We start from the raw sequence: 21,649 nt of genomic DNA on the forward strand, positions 1-21,649 counted from the left end.
TTCGCTTGGGCATTTTTAGTAAAGGGGAGCTTAGTATGTATCATAAGGCAACTCATTACGTTTTGAATTACTCTGATTTCTTAATGACTTATGATCTTCTCCCTTGTACGCCTACTTGCTAGTTTTAGTTCTGCATTTTTCAAGCCATATAAAATAAGTGTATTTTATTGGACTTTGTTGGACCAATATGGCAGCCCTTCAAATATTTGAAAGTGATTTTTATGTGACACTGCTGCTGCTGCTGCGTAGCTCCAGTCGTGTCCGACTCTGTGCGACCCCATAGACGGCAGCCCACCAGGCTCCCCCGTCCCTGGGATTCTCCAGGCAAGAACACTGGAGTGGGTTGCCATTTCCTTCTCCAATGCATGAAAGTGAAAAGTGAAAGTGAAGTCGCTCAGTCGTGTCCGACTCTTCGTGACCCCATGGACTGCAGCCCGCCAGGCTCCTCCACCCACGGGGTTTTCCAGGTAAGAGTACTGGAGTGGGGTGCCATTGCCTTCTCCGTTATGTGACACTACTGTATTTTATTTTATCTACATCCTTTCAAGTATTATGTATGTGAAAGGGCTTCTAGACTTTTATCTGCCCAAATTACTCTGATCTAAGCAGGTTTTTCCCCTTCATGGATACCACCTTACCTGACTCCTAGAAACCTATATGTGGAGTCGAGAAGCAACAGTTAGACCCAGACATGAAACAACTGACTGGTTCAAAGTTGGGAAAGGAGTATGATAAGACTGTATATTGTCACCCTGTTTATTTACTTTATATGCAGAGTACATCATGTGAAATGCCGGGCTGGATTCCAGTTCTAAGCTGGAATCAAGATTGCCGGGAGAAATATCAACAACCTTGGATATGCAGATTAATGGCAGAAAGTGAAGAGGAACTAAAGAGCCTCTTGATGAGGGTGAAGGAGGAGAGTGAAAAAGCTGGTTTAAAACAACATTCAAAAAGCTAAGATCATGACATCCAGTCCCGTTACTTCATGGTATATAGATGGGGAAAAAGTGGAAACAGTGACAGATTTTATTTTGGGGGCTCCAAAATCACTGCAGATAGTGACTGTATCCATGAAATTAAAAGACACTTGCTTCTTGGATGGAAAGCTATAACAAACTTAGCATATTAAAAAGCGAAGACAGCACTTTGCCAATGAAGGTCGGTATAGTTAAAGCTATGGTTTTTCCAGTAGTTATGTGCAGATATGAGAATTGAACCAGTACCACTAGCAGGCTGAGCACCGAAGAATTGATGCCTTCAAATTGTGGTGCTGGAGAAGACTGTTGAGAGTCCCTTGGACAGTAAGGAGATTAAACCAGTCAATCCTAAGAGAAATCAACCCTGAATACTCATTGGAAGGACTGATTCTGAAGTTGGAGCTCCAATACTTTGGCTACCTGATGCAAAGAGCCGACTCGTTGGAGAAGACCCTCATGCTGGGAAAGATTGAAGGCAAAAGGAGAAGAGGTGACAGAGAATGACGTGGTTTGATGGCATCATGGATTCAATGGGCATGAACTTGGGCAAACTCCTGGAGTTCATGAGGGATAGGAAGGCCTGGTGTGCTGCAGTCCATGCAGTCGCAAAGAATTGGATATGACTTAGCGACTGAATAACAACAAGAACAAGGAGGCAAAAGACCTGTACTCATAAACCTATAAAATACTGATGAAAGAAATCAAAGATGACACAAACAGATGGAGAGATATACCATGTTCTTGGATGGGTAGAATCAGTATTGTCAAAATGATTATACTACCCAAAGCAATCTACAGGTTCAATGCAATCCTTATCAAATTGCCAATGGTGTTTTTCACAGACTTTGAACAAAAATTTTGACAATTTGTAAGAAAATACAAAATACCCCCAATAGCCAAAGAATCTTGAAAAAGAAAAATGGAGCTAGAGGCATGAGGCTCCCCAACTTCAGACTGTACTATGGATCTATAGTAACTAAGGCAGCATGGTTCTGGCAGAAATCAGAACTAGAGCCCAGTGGTGTAGAATAGAATGCCCAGAGATAAACCCATGCACCTATGGTGACCTGATCCCTAACAAAGGAGGCAAGAACATACCACAGAGAAAAGCCCTCTCTTCAATAAGTGGTACTGGGAAAACTGGACAACTAAACGTAGAAGAATGAAATTAGAACGCTCCTTAACACCATACACAAAAATACATTCAAGATGGTTTAAAGACTTAAATGTAAGGTTGGACACTATAAAACTCTTAGAGGGAAACATAGGTAGAATACTCCTTGACATAAATTGCAGGAAGATCTTTTTTGATCCACCTCCTAGAGTAATGACAATAAAAATGAAAACAAACAAATGGTACCTAGTTAAACTTAAAACCTTTTTCACAGCAAAGAAAACCAGAAACAAGATGAAAAGACAACCCTCAGAATGGGGGAAAATATTTGCAAATGAAGAAGCTTTTGCGAGAGTTTAGTTTCCAAAACAAAGAATTCACGCAGTCAATACCAAAAAAAAAAAAAAAAAAAAAAAACCCACAAAAAATGCAATGAAAAAATGAGCAGAAGACCTAAATAGATATTTCTCTAATGAAGGCATACAAATGGCCAACATACACATGAAAAGATGCTCAGTATCACTAGTTGTTAGAGAAATGCAAATCAAAAGTACAATGAGGTAGTACTTCACACTGGCCGGAAAGGCCATCATCAAATGCTCTACAAACAATAAATGCTGGAGAGGATGTGGAGAAAAGGGACCCTTCCACACTGTTGGTGAGAATGCAAATTGGTACAGCCACTATGGAGAACCGTATCGAGGTTCCTTAAAAAAATAAAAATAAAACTATAGTATGACCCAGCAGCCCCACTCCTGTGCTTATACCTGGAGAAAACCATAATTCCCAAAGATACATGCACCCCAATGTTCATTGCAGCACTATTTACAAGAGCCAGGACATGGAAGCAACCTAAATGTTCATTGACAGAGGAATGGATAAAGAAGATGTGATACCTATGTACAGTGGAATATTACTCAGCCATAAAAAGGAATGAAATTGTGCCATTTGCAGAGATGTGAATGGACCAAGAGACTGTCAAGCACAGTGAAGTAAGTCAGAAAGAGAGAAACAAATATTTTATGTTAATGCATGTATGTGGAATCTAGAATAATGGTACAGTTGAACTTAATTGCAAAGCAGAAATAGAGACATAGATGTAGAGAACAAAGATATGGGCACCAAGAGGGGAAGAGAGGGGTGAGATAAATGGAAAGATTGAAATTGACATATGTATACAACTCTGCACAAAACAGAGAGCTAATGAGAACCTGCTGAGTAGGACAGGGGATAAAGGGCGCACTGTTTGTGGGACATATATTAACCTCAAAAGTGCATTCCAGCATGTATATAAGGCGCAGACAAATAACGTTTGATTCCACTTATACGAGGTACTTAGAATAGCCAAATTCATAGACTCAGAAAGTCCATTGGTAGGTGCCAGGGGTCAGGTGGTGTGGGGGTGGGGAGAAGGACTTGCAAGTTAGTGTTTAATGGGGACAGAGTTTCAGTTTAGGAAGGTGAGAAATCTGAAAGATGGATGATGGTTGAGAGTTGTACAACAACGTGAATATGTTTAGTGCCACTGAACTGTACAGTGAAATATGGTTAAGATAGTGTGTTTTATATTATGTGACTTTAGCCACAATAAAAAAAAAAAAACCTTTAAAAATGTGAAAGACATAAAGAAGACTGTAGGAGAGATGACCACTTCCATGACAACAGGGTTAAAAAGTCCATTACTGTGTGATCCACTATGAGACCCAGACTGAATGAACTCAGAGGAATGACAAGATCAGTGAGGACAGATAAGGTTTTGATGGCTTGGATTTAACTGGGTTGGGTAGTTTGTCCATGTATAGACATGAGGCATAACCTTCAAAGCTAAAAATACACAGGCATTTCCTTTTTATTTAGGGACATATGTAAAATATATGTATTTTTATATATAGGTAAAGAAAAATTAGAGGCATTGCCTTCTAAACCAAAAACCAGAGTACGTGAGTTGATACACAGTTTGACAAGACGCACAATATTTGAAACTCCCCTCTCTTGGGGAACCTGGGTTTATGGGTTGCAGAAGGTGTGGGGACTGTGGGTGGGCAGGCGTTTGGGTCAGAAGAGGAATGTGAGCAAAGGTGCTAAAGACCAGAAGGGGCAGGAGGGTCCTGAGGGTTCATGCAGGGCATCAGGTGGGAGGGCTGAGATGCGAGCAGATCACGGAGACACTGGGAAACCTTGACAGGAGTTTAGGCGCCGACGCCTTTGATAGAGGAGCAGCAGGATGAAGGAGGGGCAAAACCCCAGTCCTGCAGTGTTTTGAGACGAATATACAAGAAAGCGCGGGAGGTGGTTTGAGGTTTGACAGCGGGACCAAGGAGCGGCTGCATCAGTGGAAGAATAATAGAGTAAGAGAGGCGCTTGGGAAGGAAAGCGGGAAGAATACGATGGGGTGAACTTCTGAGACGTTTTCTGGACATTTAAGATGAGGTTATGTCTCCTTAATACAGGGCCAAGTTTCCCATTTTGGAAACTGGGAGAACAGTGGTTCTACTGCTATTCTTTTGCTTTGAATGCATGTCTTTTCTCTTGATTAATCTCACTGCTCTTTTGTTTGGAGTGATAAAGATAGATTTCATGCGGACAGGGCACTTGATGAGAGCCAGAAACACTGGGTAGGATGTGAGCTGTCAGAAATAAAGTGGAAACGTGTGTGTGTGTGGCGGGGGGTGGGGGGGGGAAGAGGGTGGTGGTGGAGAGACAGTCTGGTCAGAGGCAATGGCAGGATCCTTGCTACATTTGGCAAAAATCCACAGCCATGGATGGTGAGAGTGAAATGTCCACACCTGATGAGGGCAGGAGGAGAGTGGCTCCAGGCTCCTGCCTCCAGCTACTTCTTTAAAAGCCACTGTTTACCACTTCTGATGCTGACATGCTGAGCCCACCAGAGCCACAGGGACTAGTTATTAGCACAAAGGAACCTCTGTCCCCGGTGAAAGGGGACTCAGGCCTGTGATAACCAGTCTGTCCCCCTCTTAAATGACAGCTTCCCGCTGTGATTCAGTTTGTGAGGAGGAAGGCTGGGTAGAGCTAGACATTCAATTAAATGTCCTTGGGAGATCGCCTTCCCTCTTTTCCTTGCATCTAGCTAGTTTTCCTCCCTGCCTGCCCCCCCCCCCCCCCATACAGTCGGGAAGGAACAGCTCTCATCAGGACCCTCTGGAGCACAGGTGTGAGACGGCAGACGGGTTTTCTGCCCTAGAGTAAAACAGCAGCTCTCCTTCACTTACTCTAGCTTGTTTACCTTCTGAGCTTGAAAGGCTAAGTCTGGTGGGACTTAGAAAAGCTTCTGTCTTGCCATTCCTAACACAAGGCAAAAATAAATTCTCAACAGGCTTACAAAGCCTGTAACATCCATATCAGAGTGGGAGGGCAGTGAAGCAAAAGTTGCCTGATCTTCAGGAGACTGCTCAGTCCACTGGCCTCAGGTAAGACCCCAGCATGTCAGCCCTCCCTGCAGCCCATGCTAGGCAACTGTGCCCGCCCCCCCCCCCCCCCAGGAATCAGATGCTGAGATATATACAAAACGTTTTTTATTTCAAAACGCAATTACTGTAATAATTATAATAATAATAACAACAACAATAATATAAAAAGTGTTTCTCCTCCTTTCACCCTAGTGCAGAATGCTAGATGCACTCAGGTGGCTCGAAGGTACCTAGCTTTGGACGTGGTGTCTTCCTGCAGGGCTGCACTTGGCGCGAACTCAGTCCCAAGCTCCTTTTGGATCCGCGTGGTAGTGCAGTTCTAGAAGTCGGTGGCTTCTCAGAAGCAAGTTCAGACGGCACAGGACGCCCACTCGAGCCTGCCCTTCCGGCTCTGGCTCACTCGCCCCTCTCTGGGTGTCTCTCTTCTCTTCCCTCCGCCTGCCGCCCCGAGCTCCTAGGAGGCGTGCAGCCGGTTGGACAGGGCCCGGCAGCCCTGGACGGCCTCCAGCGGCTTGTCTTGTTCCTGCGGGGCCGGCTCCCCGCCGGCGGCCCGCAACTCGGCCAGGGTCGCCTCGCGCTCCCGCTGGCGGTCGGCGGCCGTGAAGGGGCCGCACACGGTCTCCATCAGGCCGAGCACGGCGCCGAAGAGCGCCAGCACGCCGCCCAACACGTACATTCGCACCAGCTTCGCGCTGGGCTTCTGAGCCATCAGCTCCTTGGCCAGGGGAATCAGCTCCTGGACCGTCTCCATCTGGGCTCCGGGTCTCGGGGTGGGGGTGACCTGCGGGAGCAGCGGATCGGGGCAGCGAGACCTTCAGTCTCCGAAGGCCGGCTGCAGCTCCCGGCTCTCGCGGGGGGAGGCCCTCAGGGAGTGGGGGGCGCACCGGGGACCCCGCGCCCCGCCGCGCTCCTCCGCGCCGCGCTCACCTACAGGGGCGCCGCCCGAGCTGGGGCGGCGATCACCGTGTGCGTGGGCCCCGCGCCTCTGCGTTCTGCTTCTCCTCGCCTTCCTCCTAGCCTTGGGATGGGGACTCGGCAACTGGCACCTGGTCAGCGCCCCGGGGCCGCTTATATTTGTTTCTGCGAGCCCCGCCTCCTGGGCTTCCGGGACACCGGCCAGAGAGAGGAGGGGGAGGAAGGGGCGAGGCGGGGCAGGGACCTTGGGGTAGAGGCCAGGAGCAGTGCAAGCCCGGGGTGCAGGGGCCGGGTGAGGGGAGGAGGGCCTGGATGTACAAAGGTGAGGACCCGGGGAGGAATCCGCGCCCATTCCTGACCTCTTCCTTAATGGTGTGGGTGGATCACAGCTTCCCTTATCCGGGGAGGTCTGGAAGGACCCCTGGTGAGGACACCTGAAAATGAAGTCAAAGTGGCTCAGTCGTGTCCGACTCTTGGAGACACCATGGACTATACAGTCCATGGAATTCTCCAGGCCAGAATACTGGAGTGGGTAGCCGTTCCCTTCTCCAGGGGATCTTCCCAACCCAGGGAGCGAACCCAGGTCTCCCGCCTTGCGGGTGGATTCTTTACCAGCTGAGCCACAAGGGAAGCCCGGGGTTCTACCTAATTGAAAAATTAGTTTTCATAAAGAAGGTTTGTCATCTTCCCACACGTATATGCATTTGAGGTAGAAGGAAAGAGGAGGGATCTGGTTATGAAAACAGAAAGGGTCTCCAGGCTCTGCATAACCAACGAAGTTTGTGCTTGTAGTTATATTTCTCTCTGGTCTAACTGGTTTAGTCATGTGCCTGCTTTGCTAGGGTCACTTGATGGATAACTATTCATTGAGGCTGCCCTTTATGCACAGATGTGTGTGTGTGTGTGTGGGGTGTGATGTCTGTGTCCGTAGGGGTTTGCACTTCTGTGTATCAGAGAACTGCCATTAAATCCAAACTCTCCCCACTACCACTTAAGAAGTGAAGTTGAGCACTGGGGCAGGGTGCACATGGAAAGGTGGGCCTTGGGGAAAGTTTGCTGGTCTGAACTGCAAATATTTCCTGCGTTCCTCAACAATTATATGCCACTCCCCTGGACCTGGGGAGCAGCACGGCTGTACCAGCTCCATTTAGCATAGAAACAGTTTAGGAGGTGAAAGTAGATGATTAAGGTAAGAAGCTAAAGAGTAGGGAAGACCCTTGGAAGCATGAAGCGGGTAGGGTTGATTTTAACCAGGATTAAACTTCATCACCTTGGTGGGGGGAGGGTTCTGGTTTAGCCTTGGTTATCCATATATTAGAGTTAGTTAGCAAGTAGGGGAAGAGGAGAGATCCTGGGCCAAAGCTCTTCAAGAAGAGAAAAGGAGAGGGCAGGGAGAGGATGGGGAAATTGGACTGGCCAGACAATTGCAAAGGTCAGTGATGCAACCTTGCAACAGCCTGGTGACGTCAGTCAGGCTGAGCCCCGAGGGGAGGAACCCGGAAAGGGCTGTTGCAGAGGGATTACATATTGGGCTTTTGGAAGTTTTAACAGTAACTTTTCTTGGGAGTCTGAGGCAATTTCCCAGACAAATGAGTTTAAAAAGGCAACAGTAATACCTGCCCTTCACCCTGTAGTTCAGTTAGTAGGATTTGTATGTGCAGCTTGGGCAAGGTTACCTAAAGAGATTATTTGAAATTATACATTTTAATCTGTACACGAGCAGGCAAGGTGACCAGGGGCCAAATGGGGATGATTCCTGGAGCTTGTGTCCCCTGCTTATTATTCTTTTAACCTTGTCAGGCAGGACGCTTCCGTAACCAGGGAGATGAATATCAGTCTTGGCATTTTCTTTGACTCTTTCTTACAATTTTGGAGAAGTCTTTAATAACCAGCAGAAATGATCTGTGAGCTTTCCCAAGAATTATGTGAGTCTGAAATACCGTGACTTCTGAATGAGCATGTGCTGTCATCTTAACATCAGAACGTTCACGTGGTTTCTGCTCTGAAAGTGAGTCAGCCCTTTGGAGTGTTGGCCCCAAAACTCCAAAATTGACACTTCAGTGAGCATTTCCGGTATCTCTGTAACTGAAGAGACACAAGCCGCACGTCTCCCAAGGTCAGCAAGCTGTAATTTATCTGGGGTTCCCCTTTCTTGTGACTAACTCTGGCACATCACATCACCTCAGATGAGTTCCCCTGTTTCCCTCTCTGATAACCCAGCTTTGACCCCGAAGGCCTTACCAGCTTACTGGCCAGGGCTGGGCAGAGGAGGCGAGCAGATGGCAAGGACTGGGGTCACTAGTGGATTTGCTGTTCCTGATTTAGGTGGTAGCTAGGACTGAGTGCAAGATGGTGGGACTAGAAGGCTGAGAAATCCAAGGTCACCAATGCTAGGAATTTCTGACTCTGCTCCTCTGTCTGGGAGGGGAAGAGGCCACCCAAGGTAGCAATTTGGCTAACGCTTGGGAAACTAAGCATGTGATTTGACTGTGCTGATGTCCCTTTAAAGATGCAAAACCTTGTGTTGAATCATGCAGGTCAGACACAGGGTGTATAATTCAAGGTCACAGTTGTAAGGCAACAAACCATCCCCGCTTGCCTAGGGTTGAGGGGTTTCTGTAAGCTGCTGGACTCACACTGCTGAAACTGGGGCAGTTCCAGGCAATCCAGAGCCCTTGCTGTTGCTCAGTCGTTAAGGCGTGTCCGACTCTTTGTGACCCCCATGGACTGCAGCACGCCAGGCTCCTCTGCCTTTCACTATTTCCTAGGGTTTATTCAAATTCTTGAGTTACTTTCATTTCATGTACATTAATTTTAAACCCCACTTTATCCTACCATTCCCTGCCCGATGCCTTGCTTTATTTTCCTTCCTAGCATGTCACGCTTGGATTTATATTGATGTTATTATTGATTTGCTTCTGTGTTTTCTTCTGCATCCGTCTGAGGATAACCTTTATGAAGACCAGAACTTTGTTTTATTCTTCACTGCATCCCCAGGACCCAGTATAATCCTTGGCACATAGCAGGTCCTTAATAGGTAACTATGGGATTAATGAGTGTCTTCCTTATTGGACTGGCAGGGAAAGAGACTATGTTTATTAAGTTCTCCTGCAGTCAGACTTTTAGTAGATACTCAAAGAAGCATTCAGGGTTTATTTGTGTATTTCTTTTTTCTTTTTGGGCAGTTTTGTTTGTTTTTAGTTCTCTGTTTCCTAATCCACCTCAAACACTACCACCAAATAAATCTTCCTAAAATTAAGTTTTTCTTCTTAATTGCCTCTCAAAAGCCTGGATGGTTTCTCACTGCCCACGTGATGAACTTTTGGATTCTGTATGTTACGTTTATTTGGTCAATATTCTTGGTTCCAAGAACTCTACTGTCTGATCTTCCCTATTCACCCAACCTCATATCTCATTCTTCTCCATCAAGTCGCCTTTGTTTCCCAGACAGGTTTTGCACAGCCCAAGAAACAATTCCTTCCTGTTGCTCGTGACTCACCTTTGCTGCCCCTCTTCTTCCTACCTGAGAAGCTCTCCTCTTTCTGCTCTGTCTTCCTCCTTCCAGGTTAGGTGCTCCAAGAGGCCAGCACACCCTGCCCTCTCAATTCTGTGAATCCCAGCTGCCTCCGTGGCTGGGACCGCCCAGGGTTGGCCCTGCATGTGTCCTGGTTTGTGTAGCACCTGCCTTGTGTCCTGGGGGCTTTCCCTGTGTCTGCAGAAGGCCAGGTCTTTGTAACAGTCACAGTCCTAACATCTAATAGGAGTCCAGTGAATGCTTGTCGCATTGACCTGAAAGTCAGAGTGGGGATAATGGTTGCAAAATGCTCAGTAAAGACTCTTTGGGGAGGTTATTTTAGGTATAGTGTCTTGTCTTTGGCTCAGAGCCGTGGACTTGAAATTGCCCAAGACCTGGCAACTTGGCTCAGTCCCTTCCACTCTGACTCCCTCACCTTTCACTTCTATTTCCAACTGAGTGTCTGGCATTGCAGCGATTGGCTCACTCTCAGGCACCCCTCCAACCTGCTCCCAGGACCCCAGGGCCTTGACAAATCAATGCTGAGGAACAGACCCTTCATGGACATTTTGCTTTTGTCCCTCATGGCTTCTGGCCAAGCAGAGCCACTAGTTGCTGGAACCAGCAGCGCGGGCTGGGAAGAGAAATGCCCTGCCGCCCACATAGCACACACCCAGTACTGTACTCTATGAGTTTTTTTTTTTTTTTTAATTTATCATTTTTTGTTGGAGTATACTTGCTTTGCAATGTTGTGTTAGTTTCTGCTATACAACAAAGTGAATCAGCTGTATGTATACATATATCCCTTCCCTCTGGACCCTCCCTCTCCCCACATAACCCCTATACTTTACAAGTTTAAATCTGTGCAAGGAACTTCCTTCAAGCTCAAGTATGAGCTGGACTTAGTGTGGGGTTCTGGAGTCAAACAGACTTGGGTTCCTTCAAGTCCTGGCTCCTCTTGCCAGGGTCTGACCTTGGCCGAGTGACTTAACTTCTCTAGTCTTCATTTACTCATCTGTGAAAGGAGGGAGATGCTAGCACTAGGGCACTGAGATGGGCTTGGTGTTCTGGCACCAATGAAGCAGTTGATTCAGTCATTGTTGACTCTTCAGTTGGCTTTGCCTCCTGCTCCATGTCAACAATTCTCGTGGTCCTTTATCAAACTAGCCCAGGACATTCGCATTTCCTAGGCGGTAGTGGCAGCAGTAAGGTCCAGGACCTTTGCTGAAGGACCTTTGCTGATACTTTGCTGAAGTATCAGCCATGTGTCTGATACTATGTCAAGTATAGCTATAAAAAAAAGCAGAGCACAAAATCCTCCTTGTCCTCAAGTAGCTTATAGTCAAGTAGAGGACCCCAGGCAATAAATAAGTTATGATGGTCTACTAGGATGAGCACAATCAGAACTGTATACCAGGGAAACAAATAGAATGAGAAATGTATTGGTCCAATTTGGGGAGGAGATGGTCAAAGAAGGCCTGAGAGTGGGTGATGTCTGAGCCACTTAGGGTATTAAAGCAGGGTCCAGCAGGGTCCATGGCCTGTTGGGAACCTGGCCGCACAACAGGAGGTGAGCAGCAGGTGAGTGAGCCAAGCTTCATCTGCCGCTTCTCTTTGCTCTCCATCACTTGCATTACCGCCTACCCCATGCCCTGCCAGCCCTGCCCCCATACGTGGAAAAATGGTCTCCCAGCAAACTGACATCAAAAAGTTTGGGGATTGCCGTGTTAAAGGATATATAGTGTTCCCCAGGTGATTCTGGGGGGGAAAGGTGGGGTTGAGGGTTGGGGATTCAGGAATGAGAGAGGCCTGCACAGGAAAAAGGGAGGATGTGTGAGAAGACACGGCATGGTCCAAGAGAAGGTCAGCGAGGTGGGTGTTAGAGCATAAAGGCTCTGGCACCTTTGGAGAAATGGCAGGAAAGGAGGAGGAAGTATTGGTAGGAAGCAGGAGGGCGACAACGAACAGTTATGTAAATGATCACCGGCTTCTGCCACGCTGGGAACGGCTGCACGCTCCCTTCTTCTAGAGGCACATTCTCCTTGGCTTCCATGATATCAGATTCTCTTAGTTTTCCTACCATCCTATTATGGACACTCTTTAGTTCTTTTCTTCACTTTTGCTTTTCATCTAACCTCTCAATGTCAGCATTTCTCAGGACCCAGCCCTGGAGCCAGTTTTCTTATCCTGCCTGCTCTCTTTAGGTAATTTAGGGTGCTCCCAAGCCCTCTGTTACTGCCTCTTTGTAGATGACATATAAATCTGAGCTCTAGACCCATGTGTCTACCTTCCTATTCTACATTTCCACTTGGACATCTTGCAGATATCAAGCTTACCATGTCTAAAGCTAAATTCAATATTTTTACTCCATAAACTTGCATTACTAGCTTTCTTAATCCAGGCCTTACTGTTGACCTAGCTGCTCAGGTCCTAAGCCTGGGAACCATCCTTTGCTCCCCTCTCTCTGTCACCTCTCATATGCAAACAGTCAGCAAGACTTGTCATTCTACCTCTTAAATATCTCTTGATTTTATTTGCTTTGTATCCTCTTTGCCACCCTCCTCGTCAAAGCCTCCATCATCCTAGCTGGACAATACTGTGTCTCCCAGCTGATCTGTCTGCTTTGGGTCTTGATCCATTCAATCCAATCCAATCCAATCCAATCCAATCCAATATAATCCAGTGTAATCTTAAAAAAAAAATCAAACCATGTCACCCTCCTCCTTAAAACCCTCAGTGGACCCCACATTGCCCTTTGGATAATGTCCCAGATTCTTGTAAGTTCACCCATGATCTTGTCCTCTGTTTTCCCAGTTTCATTATGTATATAATTTCCCGCAACCTTCACACTCTCAGTCTTCACAGATGCCAGCCATGCTGTTGTGTTCTTTCACAACTTCAGAGCCTTCCTCACGTTGTTCTCGTCCCTTGGAACATTTTCTTCATGCTTCTCCCCTGACCTTGCGAACTCTTACTCATCCTTCAAGTGTTCCTATCCTCCCACTTCCTCAAGGAGGCATTCCCTACTGCACAGATGAGGCTAGTTCCCTTTGCCACACGTGCCCACACAGTCACCTCATTTTCCCTTTCGTAATTATTGTCTGTCTCCGTTACAGGGATGTAAGCTCTATGAGGGTAGGAACTGTCTCTGTCTTGCTCAGCACAGTGTTCTCAGACTAGTACAATGCATCGTTCCTCGAGGTGTTTAGTCATAGCTATCAGTTTTCCAGTGGTCATATATGCATGTGAGAGTTGGACTAAAGAAAGCTGAGTGCCATAGAATGGATGCTTTTGAACTGTGGTGTTGGAGGAGACTCTTGAGAGTCCCTTGGACTGCAAGGAGATCCAACCAGTCCATCCTAAAGGAGATCAGTCCTGAATATTCATTGGAAGGACTGATGCTGAAGCTGAAACTCCAATACTTTGGCCACCTGATGGGAAGAACTGACTCATTGGAAAAGACCCTGATGCTGGGAAAAATTGAAGGCAGGAGGAGAAGGGGATGGCAGAGGATAAGATGGTTGGATGGTGTCACCGACTCAATGGACATGAGTTTGAGTAAATTCCGTGAGTTGATGATGGACAGGGAAGCCTGGCATGCTGCAGCCCGTGGGGTCGTAAAGAGTCAGACACGACTGAGCGACTGAACTGAACTGAACTGATCAGTTTGTCTTAGATTGAATTGGTTATCCTATAGGCAATGGGAGCCATTGATGAATTTTAGGCAGCAAAACAGTTCTGGCACTTAACATTGAGCAGAGGTCCGTGTGCTATACAATAGGTCATTGTTGGTTATCCATTTTAAATATAGCAGTGTGTACATGACCTTCCCAAAGTCCCTAACTCTCCCCAACAATTGTGTTTGTTTTCTAAGTCTAACACAGCTACTTTTAAGAAAGGGAGATTATCCAGATAGGCCTAACCTAGCAGGTGAGCCCTTCAAAGGAATTGGGCTCTTCCTGAAGAAGAAATTCAAAGTGTGAAAGGAATTCAAAGTGAGAGAAAATCTCCTTTGTTAACTTTGAAGACGAAGGAGGCAATGTGGCAAGGAATGTGCGTATGAGTGGCTCCCAGCTAACAGCCAGAGGGAAAATAGGATGTGTGTCCTACAACCATAAGGAACCGAATTATCCTGCAGGTACATCAACTTGAAAGAAGACCCTGAGCTCCAGATGAGAATGTAGCCACCTGAATATTAGCCTTGGGAGTCTCTGAGCTGCTCTGCTCAGACTTCTGAGTTACGTAAATGGGAGCTTATAACTGAATATTATTTTAAGCTACTAAGTTTGTGAATTTGCTATGCAACAATAGGGAACTAACGCAAGTAGCATGCTAGGAGCTCCCGCTGGGATGGTGGAAGAAAACCCAATGAAAACTTGATGAGCGTTGTGGAAGATTCCCCAGGATAAGGAGAATCTGGCTTTGATTGTATGGCCCATCATCATAAGCACTTTCCTGAAGACACCTTGTACTTCCTTGCCTTTCTCTGTTTCTTTTATGTTTACCCAGGAAGATTTAACCATGGTTGGAATCAGCTATCTGCTCTGTATCTATTTGCACCAATAAATTGGAGACATTTGTCCAATTAGGGTGTTTATTTTCTATAAATTTAAGATCACAAATTGAAAATGAGCAGTTAGCTATAACTTAATGTTTTCCCCGTCATTTTTATTATTCTCTAAAAAGGCTTTCCCAGACTTTCTCCCCTCTTCTCAAACAGGCTATATCCTTTTCTTTCCTGATGCCTCACACCCTGGAAGGAGTACATAGGAGGAATCAGACAGGAGCTACTTGATTTTTCAACCATCAAATCTATCTGCATCAATATGCACTCTACCTTCTGTCACATTACCAGGGAGGAAGCATCCTCAGTTCTTTCTATATAGAGCTGTCCCTTCATTTCATCCCGGCTTATCTATTTAAGGTCTTGGAAATCTACCAGTAACTTAGGTTGCTTTGGGCTGCAAATGAGAATCTAATTCAAAACGGTTTAACAGAAAGAAAAATACTGTGTTTCACAAGACAGGGTTTCCAGGTTTAATTCCAAAGTGTGCCTGTGTGCATGCTAAGTTGCTACAGTTGTGTCTGACTGTTTGTGCCTCTATAGAAGGTAGCTCACCAGGCTCTTCTGTCCTTAGGGATTCTCCAGGCTCTAGTACTGAGTGGCTTGCCATGCCCTCCTCCAGGGGATCTTCCCGACCCAGGGATCGAACCTGCATCTCTCATCTCTCCTGCATTGGCAGTCAGGATCTTAACCACTAGTGCCACCTGGGAAGCCCTCGGTAGTGTAACATTATGAAAAAAACAAAACAAAACAGGGTTCTTTCCAGTGTTCCAACTTCAGCATGGAGATTGCCACAGTCTGGCTCACAAGATATTTTTAAGATAGCTTCCACTGTTCTAGGCATTGTATTCAATATGACAACACCTGGTGAAAGGACAGAGGCTGTTTGTTTTATCACCAAAGAAACCTTTCCTACAATCTCCTAGAGACTTACTCTCATTGGCCAGAACTGCATTAAATGCCCATCCCTAAAACTGCATTAAATGGCCATCTCCTGCATTGAAGGCAGATTCTTTACCAGCTGAGCCACACAAGGGAAGCCCAAGAATACTGCAGTGGGTGGCCTTATCCCTTCTCCAGTGGATCTTCCCAACCCCAGGAATCGAACCAGAGTCTCCTGCATTTCAGGTGGGTTCTTTACCGAGTGAGCTATCAGGGAAACAAAAACTACTTATGAAGGAAAGGATTACCATCGGGACCTTAGACTACTGGTTCTCAAGGATTCTTCCTGGGACAAGAGCAGCAACGTTACCTGAGAACTCATGAGAAAAGTAGATTTATTTTTTTTGAGCCCTACTCCAAACCTACTGAATCAGAAATTCTGGATGCAGGACTAGCTATTTGTGTTTTTAAAAGCCCTGTAGGTCATTCTGACACATGCTAAAGTTTGAGAACCACTGGCTAAGGTTAATCTTTGAACTAGGGAAAGGACAACAGCCCTGGGGACTTGGAAAGCCCTGGGGATCTTTAAGCAAGTAGGAAGGAGGCTAGGGATTCTGGATAGGAAGTCAGCTTCCTGCCAGAGCCTTCCTCTTTCCTGAATAGTCATCTCTTCCTTCTTTATCATGGCATCCCATCAACATACAAACATACTCTAATATCTGTGTCTTAAAAAACCTAGTCCATGGCCCCAGATCACTGTCCAGCTGCTACCAGCATTCTTCACCCCTCTTCATAACTGGAACTGTTTACTAACAGTTGTCTACAATCACTGTATTTCTTCATCAACCGCTCATTCTTTGACCCACTTCCAAACGGCTCCCATTAGCACCATCCCAACAGGATCTAATGGGAAGCTTGCTAAATGCACTGAATTTTGGCGTTCAATAGATAGAACCATTTCTTCCTTTTAGAAACATTTTCTCTCTGCTTCAGGGTCACTGCACTCTTGTTTTTCATCATACTGTATTAGTTGCTTCTTCCTAGTGCTTCTCCGTTACATCTTTCTCCTCTATCAGACAGTGGTTCTCAGTCTTGAAAACCCATTAGAGTAACTGGGTAGCTTCTAAAATTTCTGAAGACCAGGCTGCATTCTAGACCAACTAAATGAGAAATCTCTCCAAGCAGGTCCCAGGCATTCATAATATTTAAAGCTGATTCCAGTGTTCAGCGAAGATTGAGAATCACTGCCCTTGATATTGGGGTACCGTAGGGTTCTATCATAACCTGCTTCTCCACTTGTATTATCTCCGTAGGTCCGGGGTTTTCAGCTCTGACTCTACTTTAGAATCATCCTGTCAGCTTTTAGAAATTACCATTGCCTGGAAGTTCCCCCAGATGAACTGATTCCTAATTCCTGGGGTGATTCCAATGTGTAGCCAGAATTACGAACCACTTCATAGATGAATTCCTGTAATTCCATGGATTGTGGCTCAGTGCTTTCCTATAGGAATTTCTGTAGTGATGGAAGTGTTCTAAATCTGCGCTGTCCAACATGGTAGCCACTAGCTTCAAGTGGCTGTTGAACACTTGAAATGTGCCTAAAGTGTCTGATGAACGGAATGTTTAATTTTATTCAATTTTAATTAACCTAAGTTTAAATTAAATAGCCTTGCAAGTATGTTGGATGGAGCACTATATGCTAATGACTCTGAAATCTGAGCTCCAAGATGACATATTAAGCTGTCTTGGTACCTCTTCTTGGGTATCTAATATAGTGGCTTAACCTAATAAACACATAAAAATGGAACTTCCTGATTTTCTTTTTCAAAATGTATTCCTCTCCTAGTGTTCCCAATCTTGGTAAAATTTTAACCACTTCCTTCCCAGTTTTTAAAGTCCCAAACATGAAAACCAGCTTTTATTCCCTTCTTTGCCTCATCACTTTCAGCCAGTTTTCAGCAAGTCTTGTTTGTTTCCAAATATGTGATCTGACTCTGTCTTTTCACCTCTAGCACCTCCCACCTGAGCTAAGCTGCCTTTATTGCTCACAAAGAGTAGTCAAAGCTAGAAGTCACTGCATCCTTAATACATGCTTTCTAAGACTGTTGTATGTATTATCTCTTTGATCCTACAAACAACTCTCAAAAGTGGGTGAACTATTGTCCCCACTTTTCAGATGGGTAAACTGAGGAACAGAAAGCGTAAGTAGTTTGCTTTGGATCACACAGCTAGGCAGTGGCAGAAATGGGATTCAAAACCAGATTGTCTGACTCGAGGGTCTGTATTTTTCACCTTCACTTTTCTTTTTCTCTAATTAATTACAAGGCCTCATGTCAGTGGTCCTAATCCTGGCTGCAAGTTGGAATCACCTGAGGAACTTTAAAAAATACCAATTTCATAACCCCCCCCTTCCCCACCGTGTGTGTTAGCCTCTCAGTTGTGGCCGACTCTTTGTGAGCCCACGGACTGTAGCCCGCCGGTTCCTCTGTCCATGGAACTCTCCAGACAAGAATACTGGAGCGGGTTGCTGTTCCCTTCTCCAGGAGATCTTCCCGACCCAAGGGTCGAACTTGGATCTCCTGTATCACAGGCATATTCTTTACCATCTGAACCACCAGGGAAGCCCCCACCCTCCTAGGCCTGGGGTCAGGCTCTTTGCCTGGGACACCCTTTTCTGTTATCCCCTAGGGCTGAGTGAGACTTCAGAGGTTCTAATCCCTGAAAATATTGAGGGCTCTAATATGCCCATGTAAATAAAAAAAAAACAGTATTAAACTTTAAAATATATGTAAGGAAGACAGAACTCTAATTCTGCCCAAGGGGCCTATTGTTGTATCTCTTAAAATATATTAGATTTAAATTTTTTCAAAATCAGTGTTGTTGCCTCTGCCTTGCTGGCATCTTAGATACGTGTTTAAAAAAAAAAAAAGGAACTCCATCCCACAGCGAACTGAGTCTAGGTGGATCTGTTTGTCTAAGTCCATTCATTCACTGGGGACCAGCAGTGTCCCAAGGCTGGCTCGGGCATTGAGGCAGGCATTGAGTCCTGCCTTGCAAAGTCCAACCCTGTATCTCTCAGGCTTATCCCAAGGGTCACCTCCTCGGAGAGAATTCTCTTACCTATCCTTTCCCAAGTGATACTTCCAACATTCCGAGACTCCCATCTATCATATCACTCTGGTTTTTAAAAATTTGTAATAAAAAGCACTAAAAGCTTCAATTGTTGAAGTTTCTAGCTTACTTGTTTATTGTTTGTCTCCTCCAGGAGGGAAGGGTCTTTCTAGTCTGTCTTGTTGGCCATTCCCTTTTTTTTGTTGTTGTAGCCTAGCGCGATGTCCAGTATAAAATTCATGTTCAGTAATTATTTGTTTTTTAAAACAACTGTACTTATTTATTTATTTTTGGCGTTTCTCTGGGTGTGATGCACAGACTTCTCATTGTGGTGGCTTCTCTTGTTGCAGAGCACGGGCTCTAAGGCGTGCGGGCTTCAGTAGCTGCGGCCACGTGCTCGGTAGCTGTGGCACACGGACTTAGTTGCTCTGAGGCGCGTGGGATCTTCCCCAGCCAGGGCTAGAACTCGTATCTCCTGCATTGGCAGGTGGATCCTTTACCACTGAGCCACCAGAGAAGCCCCAGTAATTATTTCTGAAATGAAAGAATGAATGAATGCAGGCTGATATATGGCAAGTCATAGTGAGTAGTTTCATTGCAAGGTCGATGGGCCGTCTTGGGTTGTTACCGTGTAAATGGCTGTCCTCAGGGGGTGAGATGGGAGACGTGAGTTCACAAAGAGAGGACACTCCCGACTGGTTAAAAGGAGGGAAGATGGTGGCACCAGCAACCCGGGGAAGGCATTGAGCTAAGGAGAGAGGTGGCAGCCGGAACCGGCCATAGTGTTGGATGGATTCTGGAGACAGTGAAAGCTGAATGTTTCTTTTTAGGTTATAATTTCCCTGTGTCATCTTCAAATTTTCAGTAAAATCTCTCAAACTCAGCAGCTGTGTCTTTTGTCTTTAGGAGAATGGAGAAAGGACCATACCTTCTTGTTTGGGGCCAAAACAGGCTGGAGAGATCAGGGACGGCATGAGGAAATGGTAAAAAGGAAGCTAAGAGTGCTTGAGAACAAGCGGCGACTAGAAAGAATTTGCGTTATCTGTTAGCATCTCCCTAGAATCCTCAGAATTAGGGTTGTTTGCATAGTAGAGGAAAGAGTGACTTGGATGGCGAAAGAAGACGAGATCCCTCTGGTTGCATGATTAATGAGTTATTTGGCAATGATGTGCTTAATGTCTATGTCCCGTGAGACAGTAGTCTCCCTCTGGACAGGGATGCGTCTGACTTGTTTACTACTGGGTCCCTGGATGCCTGGCATTGGGTGGGTGAATATTTTGTGAATGAATGGTTCAAGATGTCTTTGTGTTTCTTGGTCAGAAGTCAGAAGGGCTGGCTGAGACGCGAGGAGAAACTGGAAGAAAGGCCCAGAGTCTGAGGACGAGGACCAGGCAGAAGCTGTGGGCGGAGGGGTGTCAGTGAGCAGGCTGCTGTGCCGGGAGGATTCAGACCCAAGCTCAGGCCCTGGGGATAACTGGCGGGGGGGACCGGGTCCTGTTAGAGACCCAGGCAGAAAGGCCAGAAGAGCAGCAGGCAGGATATACACAGAGGGAGGTAAATGAGAGAAGTCGCCCTCAATGCTCGAGCCAGCCCTGACACTGCTGGTCCCCAGTGAGTGAACGGACTTAGACTCAGTTAGCTGTGGGATGGAGTTCCCTTTTTAAAAAGTGACCAGTGTTTTCAAAAAAGAGTTTTTAAAAATGTGGACCATTTTAAAATTCTTCATTGAATTTGTTACAATATTGTTTCTGTTTTATATTTTAGGATTTTTTTTTTTTTTTTTTTTTGGCTTTGAGGCATATGGGATCTCAGCTCCCCAAACAGGGATCGAACCTGCACACACCTGCACTGGTGAAGTCTTAACCACTGATCCACCGGGGAAGCCCCTGGGGTGGGGTTCTTAATGGGCTGGGCTTGATGCTCATCGGCCAAGGGTTGAGACAGGCCTGAAGCTCCTAGTGGAAGGACAGGGAGGGACTGATGGACCTTCTGCTACATGTGTCCCTTGACTCTGGAAGTGACCAAGAACCCTTGAACCATGTTTAGGAGTTCTTACTTCCCAAGACCTTCTCTCTCTTTGTGCCCTCCCCTCCCCTGGGCCCATATTTACCCAATTCATTACCTCTCAGGCTTCTTAAAGCTTGGATGTCTTGAGGACCTGGATCCATGGCTCAACCCCAGAAATATTTCAATTCCAAACACCGAATCTACTTCCAATTTGACTCCTGGCTGTTCTGTCCCCAGGTACCAGCCATGGTGGATGGGGCAGGAAGCACAGCCGTGGAAGTCTGCTGATCAGTGGATCAATGCCTCGTGAATTTTCTCAGGTCCTAATTCTTAAGGGGATAAAAAAGGTTTTTCTTTTTCTGGATGATTTTCTATCTATGTTGTCTTGAGAGGGAGTTATAGGGTGATATTCATGACATCATATTCTTCAAACATGCTTTGGTAGATTTTTCCTTGCATCAAGGATTCATACGAGTACATGGTGCTGAGTTGCCTCAGTCGTGTCCGACTCTTTGCGAGCCTATGGACTGTAGCCCACCAGGCTCCTCTGCCCATGAGATTCTCCAGGCAAGAATACTGGGATGGGTTGCCATGCCCTCCTCCAGGGGATCTTCCCAACCCAGGGATCAAACCTGAGTCTCTTACGTTTCCTGCATTAGCAGGTGAGCTCTTTACCACTAGTGCCAGCTGGGAAGGCCCACTAATACAGCAATATACGTTTGTTGAGCCTTTAACTATGTGCAGACAGTGGGTGCGCATAACTCAGCAGATAAAAAGATCAGCAGATAAAAAGAGTGGCCAAGGGTTGCCCTTCTCCTTAAGGAGTATGCAACCCAGATTTGGGAGCAAATCACAAAGTAACTAAATGTTGAATAGCCCTAAGTATGTAAATATGAGAAAGAAGGGATTTACAAGACAGATTAGAATTGGTTGTTAATTGAATTGTATCTGTAAGGTCTGCTGCTGGAGTCTGGGAAGAATTTACAGAAAATAGCAGAGAAGCCATCACCTATCCAGAATCTAATCTGAGTCTTGGATTTAGGATTTGGCCAAGTACATGAGAGGTGGGAAGGGCAATACAGACAGTCAGAGCCAGATGAATCAAGCCTAAGAGTGGTCAAGGGAATGAAATGG

The 21,649-nt window shown here is 45.9% G+C and overlaps 1 protein-coding gene and 1 long non-coding RNA gene across 2 annotated transcripts in view; one reads left to right on the top strand and one right to left on the bottom strand.

The window, feature by feature from the left end:
• The window catches only part of LOC122708276, a 70,761-nt gene extending 69,927 nt beyond the window's left edge, over positions 1–834 (top strand). Inside the window, exon 7 of the long non-coding RNA XR_006345085.1 lies at positions 776–834. This is a non-coding gene — a long non-coding RNA (uncharacterized LOC122708276). The remainder of the gene's footprint in view (positions 1–775) is intronic.
• A 4,776-nt stretch (positions 835–5,610) lies between these two features.
• G0S2 (G0/G1 switch 2) lies at positions 5,611–6,605 on the bottom strand. Its single transcript, XM_043924539.1, has 2 exons — positions 6,450–6,605; positions 5,611–6,303 (listed from the first exon to the last, which is right to left on the bottom strand). The coding sequence occupies exon 2, from the start codon at positions 6,271–6,273 to the stop codon at positions 5,977–5,979; it is 297 nt and encodes a 98-aa protein (XP_043780474.1). The 5' UTR covers positions 6,274–6,303; positions 6,450–6,605; the 3' UTR covers positions 5,611–5,976.
• Positions 6,606–21,649: the final 15,044 nt, after the last annotated feature.

This window comes from Cervus elaphus, chromosome 14, assembly GCF_910594005.1.
Source record: "Cervus elaphus chromosome 14, mCerEla1.1, whole genome shotgun sequence".
Lineage (NCBI taxonomy): Eukaryota > Metazoa > Chordata > Mammalia > Artiodactyla > Cervidae > Cervus > Cervus elaphus.

What these genes read in the sequence shown, in the direction of transcription:
- G0S2 (XM_043924539.1), bottom strand. Translation starts at nt 6,273, where the DNA reads ATGGAGACGGTCCAGGAGCTGATTCCCCTGGCCAAGGAGCTGATGGCT.